The sequence below is a fragment of the Arachis stenosperma genome, chromosome 7 (assembly GCF_014773155.1).
Source record: "Arachis stenosperma cultivar V10309 chromosome 7, arast.V10309.gnm1.PFL2, whole genome shotgun sequence".
NCBI lineage: Eukaryota > Viridiplantae > Streptophyta > Magnoliopsida > Fabales > Fabaceae > Arachis > Arachis stenosperma.
Window position 1 is genome coordinate 66,913,611 of NC_080383.1, and position 13,616 is coordinate 66,927,226.

General features: G+C 30.4%; 1 protein-coding gene across 1 annotated transcript; it reads right to left on the bottom strand.

Moving 5' to 3' along the window:
- Window positions 1–587: 587 nt before the first annotated feature.
- LOC130941690 (probable trehalose-phosphate phosphatase H) lies at window positions 588–4,329 on the bottom strand. Its single transcript, XM_057870260.1, has 10 exons — window positions 3,872–4,329; window positions 3,150–3,290; window positions 2,847–2,918; window positions 2,660–2,752; window positions 2,420–2,485; window positions 1,887–1,988; window positions 1,548–1,695; window positions 1,370–1,440; window positions 843–935; window positions 588–715 (listed from the first exon to the last, which is right to left on the bottom strand). Exons 1-10 carry the CDS (start codon window positions 4,169–4,171, stop codon window positions 665–667), a joined length of 1,137 nt encoding a protein of 378 aa, XP_057726243.1. The 5' UTR covers window positions 4,172–4,329; the 3' UTR covers window positions 588–664.
- Between the last annotated feature and the right edge of the window lie 9,287 nt (window positions 4,330–13,616).

Consider the following 13,616-nt stretch of genomic DNA (forward strand, 5'->3'; position numbering starts at 1 on the left):
CTAAAATTATTGAAATACTTAAAACACTAAAATACTTAAAATTTTCCATTGATATTAGCTTATTTGAACACGTCTTTTGAAGCTGGAAGTAAATCATTTTCGTTTTCATTGTTTACACTTTCCAACATAAAACAAGACGTACAATAATAAGTACAATTGAGACAACAAGGTTGGCACGCAATGCATGGCAAAAATTGCACTGCAGGTCTGCAGCAATAAACATTATCTTTCACTATCCGCGTGTGCGCATGCAACAGGATACATTCACATAATAATAATAATAATAATAATAATAATAATAATAATAATAATAATAATAATAATAATAATAATAATTCAATTTGCACTTTAATTTGTTCATAACGTTATATTTGAATTGTATTTTTAAGAGAAAAATACATATATAATTAATAGAAATAGAAACACAGAAATTTATCTTTATCTATCTTTTAATAATTTATATTTTCTTCCAAAATTATAAATTTCAAATACAGTCTAAAATTTACATTATGAAACAACAACAATAATAGTTTCTATTTTTCAAAAGGAAACTAATAATTAAGGGATACAATTTGAGCCACCCCTTGACTATATTCCTTGGAAGGTATCAATTACCTAAAAATTAAACTCATCTACAAATCTACAATTTGTGGTGGGTGTATGGCTAGAACTTGTTTTTTTTCCAATCTGCCAAACGCCTTAAAAATTGTCCAACCTGTAAATAAAATTTCATTAAATTTATTTTATATTGCACATATTCATTATTAATGTGGAAAAATGAATACAATATTAATGGCTATTATTGTTAGATAATGCGTTAATTGATAAACATGAATTAATACCTCTAAAGGATCATGCAAAGTGTAGATAGCCTTAGTTTCTTTTTGAATTTGAGAAACAAGAATCCCAATTCCTTGGCCCTTACTACGTAGAACCTGTTATATATGATATCCAAAAAATTAAAGTCTCACTACCATAAAATTATTTTTAACAACAAATTTTTAGTACCAAAAATATAATAATTATTATTATATATCTTATTTAACTTATGTTTTGTAACAATTATATTTATTATTATTACTACATATTATAATGATAATTATATTTTTTGTAACTATTAAAAATAGTCTTCATCGGCAAGTATATAATTGTTACTAAAATTTTTTAACGAAAAAATATAAAATAACTAATGTTTAATTACCGATAAATAGATTAACAGTTATTTTTATTACCACTAAAAATAAAATAAATGACAGTTAAAATAATTTTTTTAATAGTCTCTAGTTAGAATAAGAATATGAATATGAGAGTTGAATATAATAATGCAATAATTTTAACAAGTTGGTTTTGGTGACGGCAATTCTGTTACCTTAAAAGCATCTTCATCAGTTCTATCATCACCAATATAGATGGGAAATACGCTGGTAGAATTTGCATAGCCTAAAAATCACCAAAGAACATATGTTATAGTTAGCACTACTGCACACATATATAATATATATTAGTTAATTAATTACATATTTTTTTTTAGAATGAAAAATACTCACCTAGTGACTCTAACAAGAATTCAATAGCCTTGCCTTTGTCCCATTTTATAGTTGGACGAATCTCAATAACTTTTCTCCCGTGTGTTAACTTAAGTTTTGGGTACTCCTTGAGCACTGAATTAACTTGTTCCGCCAAGGCTGACCAGCACTAAAGAGAAAGCAAATAAAGGTTAAAAAAATAGTTAGATTTAAAATTATAAAAATTTAAAAATATAATAATACTAGTAATTTGACCCATCAATTTAACTTATGTGAGTTTTTGCGCGTGCGTGTGTGCATGTTTGGTGAACAAATTTTATTAAAGGAATTTAAAAAAAAAATCCTTTAATTAGGTGGTACCTTTTCTTCAACACATCGAAAGTGCACGGACAGACAAAACTTGTTGTTTTCTACTTTAGCCCCTGGAATAGCCTTCATTTTTTCTACCAAGATCTTGTACACCTGAAACCAAATAAAGAATAAAACAAAAAAAAAGAAAAAAAAGTATATGAGAACATTTCCATAAATCATAAAAGTTACTAGTAAATTATTGTTCTTGAACTGTACTGATCTATTTTTATTAGAAGTAAAAACTCAAGTACAAATATCTTTATATAAAGTTGATACCAATTTTATGTAAAATTGATATTTAAAAATATTAAATGATTTAATATATTTAACTAAATTATTATCTAATTATTTTTAACTATCAATTTCATATGAAAACAAATTCTAAGTGAGTTTTTACTTCTATTCAATATTAACTAGAATGTCATTTTTTATTGATCAAATTATGTTATAACATAAAGTAATATTATATTATTATATATTCTACATCATTTGAGTATTTGACATTAAAAAAATGGATGCAAACAAAATTAGACAAAACGAACCTCGTTGATCATGGGCAAGAATTGACTCGCAGGTTGGAAGAGCACTAATGCTTCATTATTATTACCCTGGAAACAAAACAAGAATAATTAAGAATCTAAGCAAAGAACAACAACTTTATTAGAGCATATTGTTTAAAAATGATTTTTTTTAAAAGGAATAACTAAGAAGGGTTATTTTCACCTAAAATAAAGAAATCCAACTATGTTTATAATTTGGTTCTGGTGGAAAGTATGACTCACTTTCTGATGATTGCGGCTTTTTGTTGGTCCTTTGATGTCCATACCGTGACTTCCAGCATAGTACACTTCTCCCAATCTTACAAAATCGTATACCTAAAAATTTTATTTATTTATTTATTTATATTTTCTTTTTCAAAAAAAAATTGTCTCTCAGATTTTGGTTTTGCAGGGAAGAAAAAAAATGCACCTTGTCAATACATCTTCCGGTTACTATGGCAGTGGGAAATAGTCTTGCTATGTCCTTTAGTATTGCTCTCATCTGAGTGAATAAAGCATGAAAATAATAAAATCAATATTTATCATTTTCTATTGAGAAGTATAGAGTTTCTTTTAGATGGTTATTTTCAAAAAAAAAAAAAAAATCTTTATCGATTAAACTGTTAATGATTCAGTTAAACATGTTGAATAGTCTAAAAGTTCATAATACTATCTTCACGTGAAGGCGTGCTCATGAAAGTAGCCACCTTCTTTTAAGTGTTAAGAGAGGAACCTTTTTAGTCATGAATGCTTTCTCTGGATCTGCAACAATTGGAGAAAGAGTTCCATCGTAATCAAGAAACACAACAACTTGCTTCCCTTTCGAGTTCCATATTATCTCATCAAACATCTTCAGCGCAGATGGATGACCAACCTGCAAAATCAGACTACACTATTTAGTTCCATATCATCTCATCAAACATCTTCAGAGCCTCATCTGAACTCGTAAAGAGTTGTGAGGGAACAAGCTAAACTTACAACAACACAAACCACTAACAAACCAACAAAGAAGCATATCATTCACGTTGTAGCAGAGGCATTTGGTCCTCTCTGTCTTTTTTGCCAAATCGAATGCATGATTATAAATGATACACTACTTAGCTTGTTAATAGTGCGTTTCATAATCAATGCTTCTCTTCAATATTAATAATTATATTTAAGTTCAATGTTCATGGTTCACTCATTATTGGCCACCATCATTCTTTTTGACAAACTTACTCCTTTACTATCACTTTAAAAGATTTTGGTACATTCAAAACTTGAATGTATTTGGACACAAAGTAAATCTAAATACATTAATTTTTCGATGTACCAAACTCTAAAGGGAAAAATATTTGGCTGATGTACATAGTGATGTTGATGAATATGATGGGAAAAAGGGCAAAGAAACAGCAAAGGGTATGAATCCAAGAAAGAATGGTATTGGTATATATATGTATGTTAGTTAAAACTTACGATCCAAGAGGGGTTGTTGTTGCTATCGTCTTGGTTGTTATTGTTGTTGGGTGTGATTCGTGTAGGAGAAGAAGCTCTCATTGATTCAAGCCAGGGGTTAACTTTGTTATTGCCTCCTTTATTATTATTGCTTTCTTCTACAGTGAAGAGAAGCCTTCTCTTCTGGTATTGACCCAATAACCCACCAAACAAGGCCATTGATGATTTTTGCACTTGTGAACTTGCTGCCGAAACAGTCGAATGGAAGAACGACTCTGTGAGCTTCACTATGTTGGTACTCACTTGTGATGATGATTTCATTAATAATAATCTTATGTATGTGTAACTTGGAAGAAATAATGAGAAAGAGGTGGAAGGTTGCGACAAAGAAAAACAAGGAAGAAAAGAACAGAGGTGGATAATAGATATGCTGCTTCCCCTGTTCAATGAGCAATTTATAGAAGACGAAAAGAGAAAGAGAGGTGTGGTTTTGGAGTTGGAGCAGTAAGAGACTAACAAAAGGGGGGAGAAAAAAGAAAAGATGTGTAGGGGTGTCTGCTCAATTGGTGAACACGGCAATTTATAGAACAAAGAAGAGCGAGGGGGAGAGCAACTCGTGGCCCGTTGTACTTTTCAGCAACTGAAATATATAGATACTTTAATAATGATGTTTTTATACAAATATCACACTTTAAATAGTTAGATAGATTAATGTGTTTGATTGAATATGTTTAATTCTATAAACTACGGACACTTTGTTAAGTTGTTGTATCTGCGTGTCGAACACATTTTGAACATGATATTTATCGATACTCGTCCAATACGCGTGTTTGTCGTGTTCAACCGTGTCTTAATAAAATTTTTTTTTTTCAGACACACTTGAATATACCTAAATATCATTACGTGTCAGCCTCTCTAACCTTATTCTTAATATGTATTTTTCAAATGAATTTAAAAATAATATATATTATTATATATTAAAACAAAAATATTTTAAATACTTTTATATAATTAAAAAAACATTAAAATTAATTAAAAAATTATTTTATATTTTAATAACAATAAAATATCAAAATTTTATTGTAATTTATTTAAAAAATATTTTATATTTTATATATATATATATCGTGTTTTTGTGTTTTATAAAATTTTAAAATTCGTATATCTATATATCCCATGTCAAATCATATCCCATATCCATATCAGTGTTTGTACATCATAAATTTAATTGAATTATTAACATTTCATAATATCATCTATATGAAAAGACATTACTATTATATATATATATATATATAAAATAGTAATGTCTTTTCATATCTTTTGAATTTTTTAGTTCTCGTGTGGAAATTTTGCCATAATATAAAGGATTGTGTGGTTTTCCTTTTCTTTTATCATTAACCGGCTTTTATCCTATATGTTCCTATCCAACTAAATAAATCACACTTATTTAATTTTGTGGGTATATTAGCAGCATATTATATTTCTTCTTTCATATTCAAAACAATTTAACTTTTTTTTTTCTTTTTTATATTTAAATTCTAAATAGGTTCAACTCTTTCAAAATAAGCTTAATAATTAAGTTCCTAGTTTGTCATCTGTTAATAAGTACTTAAATATTATTGTATAACTTTTTAGTTAGGTATAAATTTTAATTTATATTTATTATCAGTGACAAAAAATTATACTAACATTAGTTCAAGTGTTCCTTTATAAGAAGTATATAAAATATATATATTTGTAAATTTTTATATTTGACCATAAAATGTGTGACAACATTATTATGGCAACATACTGATCGATTGTTTCTTAATACATTCTGAATTTCTGTATCAATCCAGTAGAGTAAATTTCTAATTTGTCTTGAAAAGTAATAACTGTTTTTTATTCTTAATTAATACAGACCCTTTTTTTAACACAAAATTATTGAAAATATAATAAAGTTATGTAATATAATACTTAAACAACTTACTGTTATTTTTCAAGAACTCAATTGAAAAAAAATATTATATATATGCACACTAAAAAACAATTATCAAATTAATTATCATATTTATATATAAATTTATATATAATTTAACTTAATTTTAATATATATGTTTTATATTTTATATATATTTTATATTAATAATTATATATATATATATATATATATATATATATATATATATATATATATATATATATATATATATAAAGTGAGTTGACTAAGACAACAACAAAACTTGGATAAGAATAGGTTATAATCTGAAATCATTTGTTTTATATATAGCATAATGATTCCCTAATCAATAATATGGAGCTTACAAAATATCTTTAAAAAAAAACCAATCAAACGAACACTTTTTCTTAACTTAGAATAATTTCTAGTGTCTCTATGAACTTCATGGGATGGAGTAGTTCTGTTGTTAGTCATTCCGTCATGTCTAAAATAAATAAAATAGATAAAAATAATTTTTTATTTTTCGTGAATATGTCTAAAATAAATAAAACAGATCAAAATAATTCGTTATTTTTCATGAGTATTTTTATTTTATCTATTTTATTTATTTTAAGCATGTATTTTATATCTATCTCTTAAATATTTATATAATTTATTTTTGTATTTAAAATTTTTTATATTAAATACTTTTGATTTAAAATATCATTTTTAAATTTTTTTAAACAGTTATATTAGTCTCTTCTTTAAGATAATACAAAAAATAATTTTTCATAAAAATAATTTTTTAATTATTAATTAAATAATAAAGTACTAATAAATTAAAAATTAAAAAAATAAAAATACTATAAAAAAATACGGTAAAAAAATTGGATTTTATCATTTTAAATTTGTATTATTAATTTTAATAATATATTTATTTTTAAATAATTTATGTATGATAAAAAATATGTTTACTTGTTTAGAGTATAAATTTATTATTATATTTATATGTTCATGATTTTAATTATATTCCTAAGTATTTTAAATAGATTTATTTTATTATATTATATTTTATCTATGAATATATATTTTATCATGTAATTAAATAAAAATATGTTTTTTTAATGAAAAATTTTTAATAACTAAACTAACCATTAATTATGTTGGTAAGAAGTGATCCACAGCAAAAAGAAGAATAGAGTGAGACGACAGGAGATAGCGGTGACGGAGAAGAACGGGGCAATGAAAATTCAACAACGTCGGTGACGGAGAAGAACGGGGCAATGAAAATTCAACAACGTCGTTAAGAGAGAAATTGCGTGAGAGGGCAGTAGATCGCAACGACGGCGCTGCTTCTTGTCACTGCTGGCATGGCGATGCTTGGAAGGATCGAAGTTACATGATGAAAAAAGAATGGAGGAGCGAAGATATGCTTCAATTAACGAGAGTGAAGTTTTAATATTTTAAAAAATTATATCATTATCCATCTCAAACCATAAATTACAAAATAACCCAACTATGGTTAAGATAATTACCAATTAAAGTGTGACACATCATGAAAAATAACTTACATGTTATTCTAGAGGAGATCGGATAGAATTCACATATATATATGAAAAAATTTGAAAATCAAAATAATTTAACCATAACTAACTAAATTTTCTGAAATTGACTTCTTTTATATAATTTTTTTATATTTTAATTTTTTATCAATCTTACTTATCAATCAACTTGTCATACATTATATAGCCTCTACATATATATTAATCATAACAATATATTCTTATCTATTAAAATGCAACCGTATCATGTATTAATGATACTTTTTATAATTTGATTCTCATATATACTGTTATAATAATATATTTTAATTGACATTAATTTTAATTTATTTTCTTTTATAACTACTAATATATTGGACTATTGGTTCACACCTACTCAACATTAGAAATACTGTGGAGCTTTTAAAAATTAGGAATAAGAGCATTATTAATAAACAACTTTTAGGCATCTGTTTTTGAAGTAGTGACAGATTTAAAAAATTTTAATAATAGATAAAAATATACAAAAATAAATTTTATTAAATATTCATATTTATATTATATAATAAAAAATTAGAGATATAAAAATTAAAAAAAATTAGTGTACAATTTTTAAAAAAAATACTTTTTATTATAAACAATTTTTGAAAAATATTTTTTTTTGCTATATTCTAAAATCTGAACTCAAAATCTTAGTTAAATTATAAACAACTTATTGTTCCATGTTTTCAATTAACTACAATTTTATTATTTTTACATATTTAATAAATAAAAGAGTTAATCAATAGACACGTTAAGTTTATTAATATACTAATATTTATAATTTGAAGTTTAAATTATATTTAAGTACCAAAAGATTTAACTATATAGATTATTTCTCACTCAATTAAAAAGTTTATTTATTTATTATAATTTTTATGAAAAGAATACTTTTTTAAACAAAAATAACGGTACAAACAAAACAGTTTCAAAGTTAAAATATATAACATTAATTAATAGATAATAAATAAATAATGTTCTTTTTTATATCAAATGATTTTTGAAGATGAAAAAAGATATTGATAATTTGATGTGTATTTAGAAAATTAAATTTTTATTTTGGTAATTAATTAATTGTTTAGTTAAAAAAAGTACCTTATTACTACTTATTAATTTTTTTATTGAGTTGATTCATTTATTTATAATTTTAATACTAAATCAGATTTAACAAGATAAATACTGCTGCTTAACTTAATAAAATATTTTTTAAGGATATATTCCAAAAATATTGTCTATAGTTTATTATGGAGAGCGAAAACAACATCATAATAAAAATAAATAGATATATATAATTTTTAGTTTTTCTTCAAAAAATTTTAATGGGGCAATTGCCCCCTCTCCTCCTAAAGTAGGTCTGTGCCTGCTTGGAGGATTAGTGAAATGGGCTTTGTAACCACTAATATATTGATCTCTTTGTAACCACTATTATATTGATTCACATGTGTAACATGAAATGTAACAAGCCAATTTTAATACGTCATGATCATACTAAAAACTAAATGCTACTAAAACAAACAAACACAAATAAACATAAAAAAAAATAAAGTAACATATAGAAAAACTGTAATGATATATAATATATACTTATCTTCTGTACAATATACACAAAAATAGCTTAAACCAAAACAAGCTAGTTAGAGTACTATCTTAACATAGCTTATGGCTATATATATATATATATATATATATATATTACTCCGGATCCTGGTCTATAAAGGAAGCTCTTAATCTGGCACTCGAATTAGCCTAACAAAGCTATACAACTCTTAATCTCTTGGTGGATCTAATCCAAAAGTGAAAGGCTACAATACAAAATTTATGCTAAAATGAAACGCTCCTAAGATATATTGTCAAGCTCGAACCATCAATCGTCACTATTTGAAGATGAAATTTCTATGACATCAAGGTACTCTTTAGGATCTTCCTTATTGTCAGAAATCTCTATAACCTCCAGAATCTCTTTGATGCTACTATCACAGATCAGATCCATATGCACAGGTCCATCAGCGAACACAGGTCCATCTGCAAGAGTCGTATCAGAAGTATTCCCAGAAAGTCCAGACAACTCTCCAGTCTATGCGCCAAACGAGGGTGATAAAATCAGTTCTAGAGGAATATCCCACTTAGGTACAGGCTCAGGTGCATGCTGGTCAACTGGGTCCAGCGGGAAAACAACCTGGTCCTCGGGGTATACAGGATGAGGATGTCCAGGTCCATTAGAGAACAGATGATGTGGAGTGCCCGGTGAAGCCAAGATAAAAAAAACTCATAAGGGGCATCAGGGTCAAAGAAAGCAGTATCGATCGAATGTTGGACAGGATGGTATTATAACACATATAGTCATACTCGAGGCTCGGTGGCTACTATGTAGAAACTATGATGCACCGGATTCTTGTAGATATAGGGGTGGTTGATAAACTCCGTTTTTAGGGTTTATCTTGTATAGATTTTTTAGGGTTTTATCAATGATTTTTCATACTTATTCATATAAAAATACATGATTTTATGTTCATCTCCCAATTTTGCCTCATGAATGAAAACATGCTTCTTTTTGCATTGAATTAGATATATTTTGATCTTTCTCTATTACCATTCGATGCCGTGATCCGTGCGTTAAGTGATTTCAGAGATTTTAGGGCTAGGATGGCTTGGAGAAGAGGATGGAAGCATGCATAAAGGGAAGGAGCATGAAAATTGGATCTTTGGAATTCTAAGCAAGGACGCGCACGCGCACTTGGCGCGTACGTGCGGATGCGCATCGTTGTGACCAGCGCGAAGGAGCTGAAGCCAAGAGCCGACGTATTTAGCGGCTGAGCTAGAACCTCAAGGGATGCGGCCGCGTACTTCACGCCTGCATGCGGATTACTAAAGCCCCAGGGACACGTACGCGTGTTGTGCGCGTACGCACCGATGACCGCACATGATTTTTAAGAAGAAAACGTGACCAGTAATTTCAGGCAGTTACCAACCCTGTTTTGGGGCAGAGTTCTGGCGGGAGAAGCATAAGAAGACCAAGGATTGAAGGGCTTGAGGGGAATTCACTTATTAGGCACATTTTCTAGATATTTTCCATTAGTTAGTTACATTTTGTAGAGAGAGAAGCTCCAACCTCTCTCTAGGATTTCATTTTCCATTGCAATTCTCCTTTGATTTCTTGGTGAGATCAATTGCTAATTCACTTTTGCTTGATGCAAGTTGTAGATCTACTCTTCTTCTATTCTCAATTTGTGTTGTTTTGATTATTTCACTCTAGATCTATGAATGCTTTGTTATTTTGATTTGGATCAATGAATTGAGGTATTTTCAAGATTCATCCATTGTAAGTGTTTGATTGTTTGATGATTATTGTTTGAATTCAACTCCTTTCTCTCAATTTCATAATGTCTTCCATGAATGCACCTCGGGCAAGGGCTGTGGCAGTCTTTCACTTGTCGAGGTAGCGGTGCCGGCGTAGGGGCCGAGGTAGTCTCCTACCTACGTTGAGATGTAAGGACTGTGGTAGTCTCCTGCTCATATAACCTTTCTGCTGCTAGAGTGAACTCGTGCACTATAACCCGAAAGAGTGTGCCGGGCATTATAACTCATGGGGCGCAAGATAAAGTGCTGGGCACTAGAAATAGTGAGTAGGGCACTATATCCCTGGTTGTGACAGAAAGACGACATCCCGGGGATGTGTCAGGTTGGCATTTTGAACTGATAAGTGATATCACGAGCCAAATAGGATAGGCATTCATCATATGCATCTTCTATCTGCTTGTTTGCTTTGATTACTTGAGTTATGCCTATTTGATTAATATGTCTAAATGCTAATTGACTTATCTGTTATACATGAATACTATTTGTGCTTTACTTGCTTGCCTTAAATGTGTCTTACTGGTGTTGATGAGGATCGGGAGGCGGTGGTAATGGGATTGCATGGAGGTTAGGTTGACGAAGGCTGTAGGATACAGCGGTATGTTTAGCATTAGTTAGAAATTCTCTAAGTTTAGATAACCCTATTTATGGCTTATGGTTTAAGTTATTTATTTTTTTTTAAGCTTGAATATCTTTGATGTGAAGTTCTAGGATTGCCTTTGGCATCCCAGAACCTTATATCATATATATTGGGCATTGTTACCATACTAAGAACCTCCGATTCCCATACCATATGTTGTTGTTGTTTTTCAAATGCAGGCTGCAACCCACCTAGGTGTGTTTGCGGATGGTAACTGAGCGGGGGATCTTCTATTGTCTTTGTATTTTGTTTATTATGTTGTAGTTCTCTTACTTTTGTTTTTATATACTCTGCTATCTTAGGGGCTTACTTTGAGAGATAAGTTGTATAAGCTGTTTCTAACTCAAAAACTCTTATCTTCTGTTTGTATCTAGTTGGCCTAAACTCCGTGGGCTACGACTAGAGTTCTTTTTTTTTATCATACTTATATATATCTACCTTGACTATTATTATATTAAGCCTCATATTGTATTTGGTGCCTTTAAGCTTTTAGTCATCGTGTGTGAACGCTTTGCGCTTTGTAAATCCGCTTTACGTGATTTTGAACTTTATTCCTTTATCGGGCTCCCACTATTATTATTTCCTTCTATATTTATTAATGTATGAGCTTTAAAACTGTCGTGATACCTTGTTATCCTTCACTTTGTGACTAGAGATAAGGCTTAGGGTAAAGGGGTGTTACATTTTATGGTATCAGAGTGATTCGTCCTCGTGAGCCTGAGGGATGGGCTAATTGTGCTTCATTGCATACTCTGGCTCAATTTTCTTTCATGCTATTTAGGTTATCTACTTGATATGCATAACATGCTTGTTTGTGAGTGCCTTTTTGTGATAATTGAAACACTAGACTTAAGATATTGAGATTGATCACCTTGATATTGATTGTTTGGTGTGGACAAGAACTTGAATGGCTACTCGTGGATGAGGTTATTTTCGTACGCAGAGAGACAGTAAGAAGTGACCAATTGGCCGGTAACTACGTTGAGTTTATAGTGGCTATGACCCACCTAACCAATACTATACAAGCGAATGCAGCTGTGACCGCTCAGGCTATAGAAAGGATAGGACAAGGAAACAGTAACGACAATGGGAATGGTAATGGCCAAGGGAATGGAGAAGGTGCAGGAAATGGCTTGGGAGGTGGTGCTCCGATGACGTTAGCAACCTTTCTGAAGGTTAACCCGCCTAGTTTTAAGTGATCGATGGATCCTACTGAAGCAGATAACTGGTTTCAAGCCATGGAGCATGCGTTGCAAGCTCAACATGTTCTGGAGAATCAATTCGTGGAGTTTGCAGCTTATCAGTTGTTGGGTGAGGCACAACACTGGTGGCAAGGGGAGTGCCGACTAATGCAACTGCAAAATGGGGATATCCCATGGGAACTGTTTCAGACTTTGTTCTATGAGAAGTACTTTCTGGAGTCAATGAGGGAAGCAAGGGAATTGGAACTCATGTAGCTGAAGCAAGAGTCTATGACCGTGGCACAGTACACCAACAAGTTTGAAGAACTTTGCAGATTTTTTAGGGTATGTCAGGGAGCTCTTGAATCCTACGAAGGATGGAAATGCATCAAGTACCAAGGGGCTCAAGGAAGACATCATGACCGTTGTGGCTCCGTTAGAGATTAGAAGATTCTTGGAGTTGGTGAACAAGGCAAGAGTTGTAGAAGAATATGCTAGGAAGGTGGCTTTGGTGAAGAACGCTCGTGGGAGTAACAATGACTGACACCGTGGAGAATTCTTTCAACTGAGAAGGCAAAGCTTCAAGAGGGATGGGCATGCACCTCAGCATCCTCAGACTCAAGGCAACTTCAGAGAAGCTAACTATGGCCAGTTCTGTCAGACAAGGGAAAGAGGTATATGCTTTAACTGTGGACTACTTGGACATATTGCCAAGGATTGCCGTTAGGGGAAGAATCAAGATGCAGGCTGGAATCAGCAACTAGGCAGGGTGTTTACTCTGGATGTACGTGTTGCGATGGGGTCGGATCCTCCGATAAAAGGTAAGTGTATGCTTTGAGTATAATATGTTGCTTGAACATAAGGGTAGCTTAGTTCTATTTTTTGGAAAGTCATTATTATGATAGAAAGAGCTTAGCATTTTGTTGGAAGTAAAACATAGGAAAGGAAGCTTCTAGTGGATGTAGTTGGGGAATCCGGATTCATGATGACAAACGATCAGAGTAACGCAGCGTAAGCGTGGTGGATAGTATTTTCGAGGGTAAAAATATTTTTTTAGGAGGGGGAAGATGTAAGAACCAGTGTTTTTACG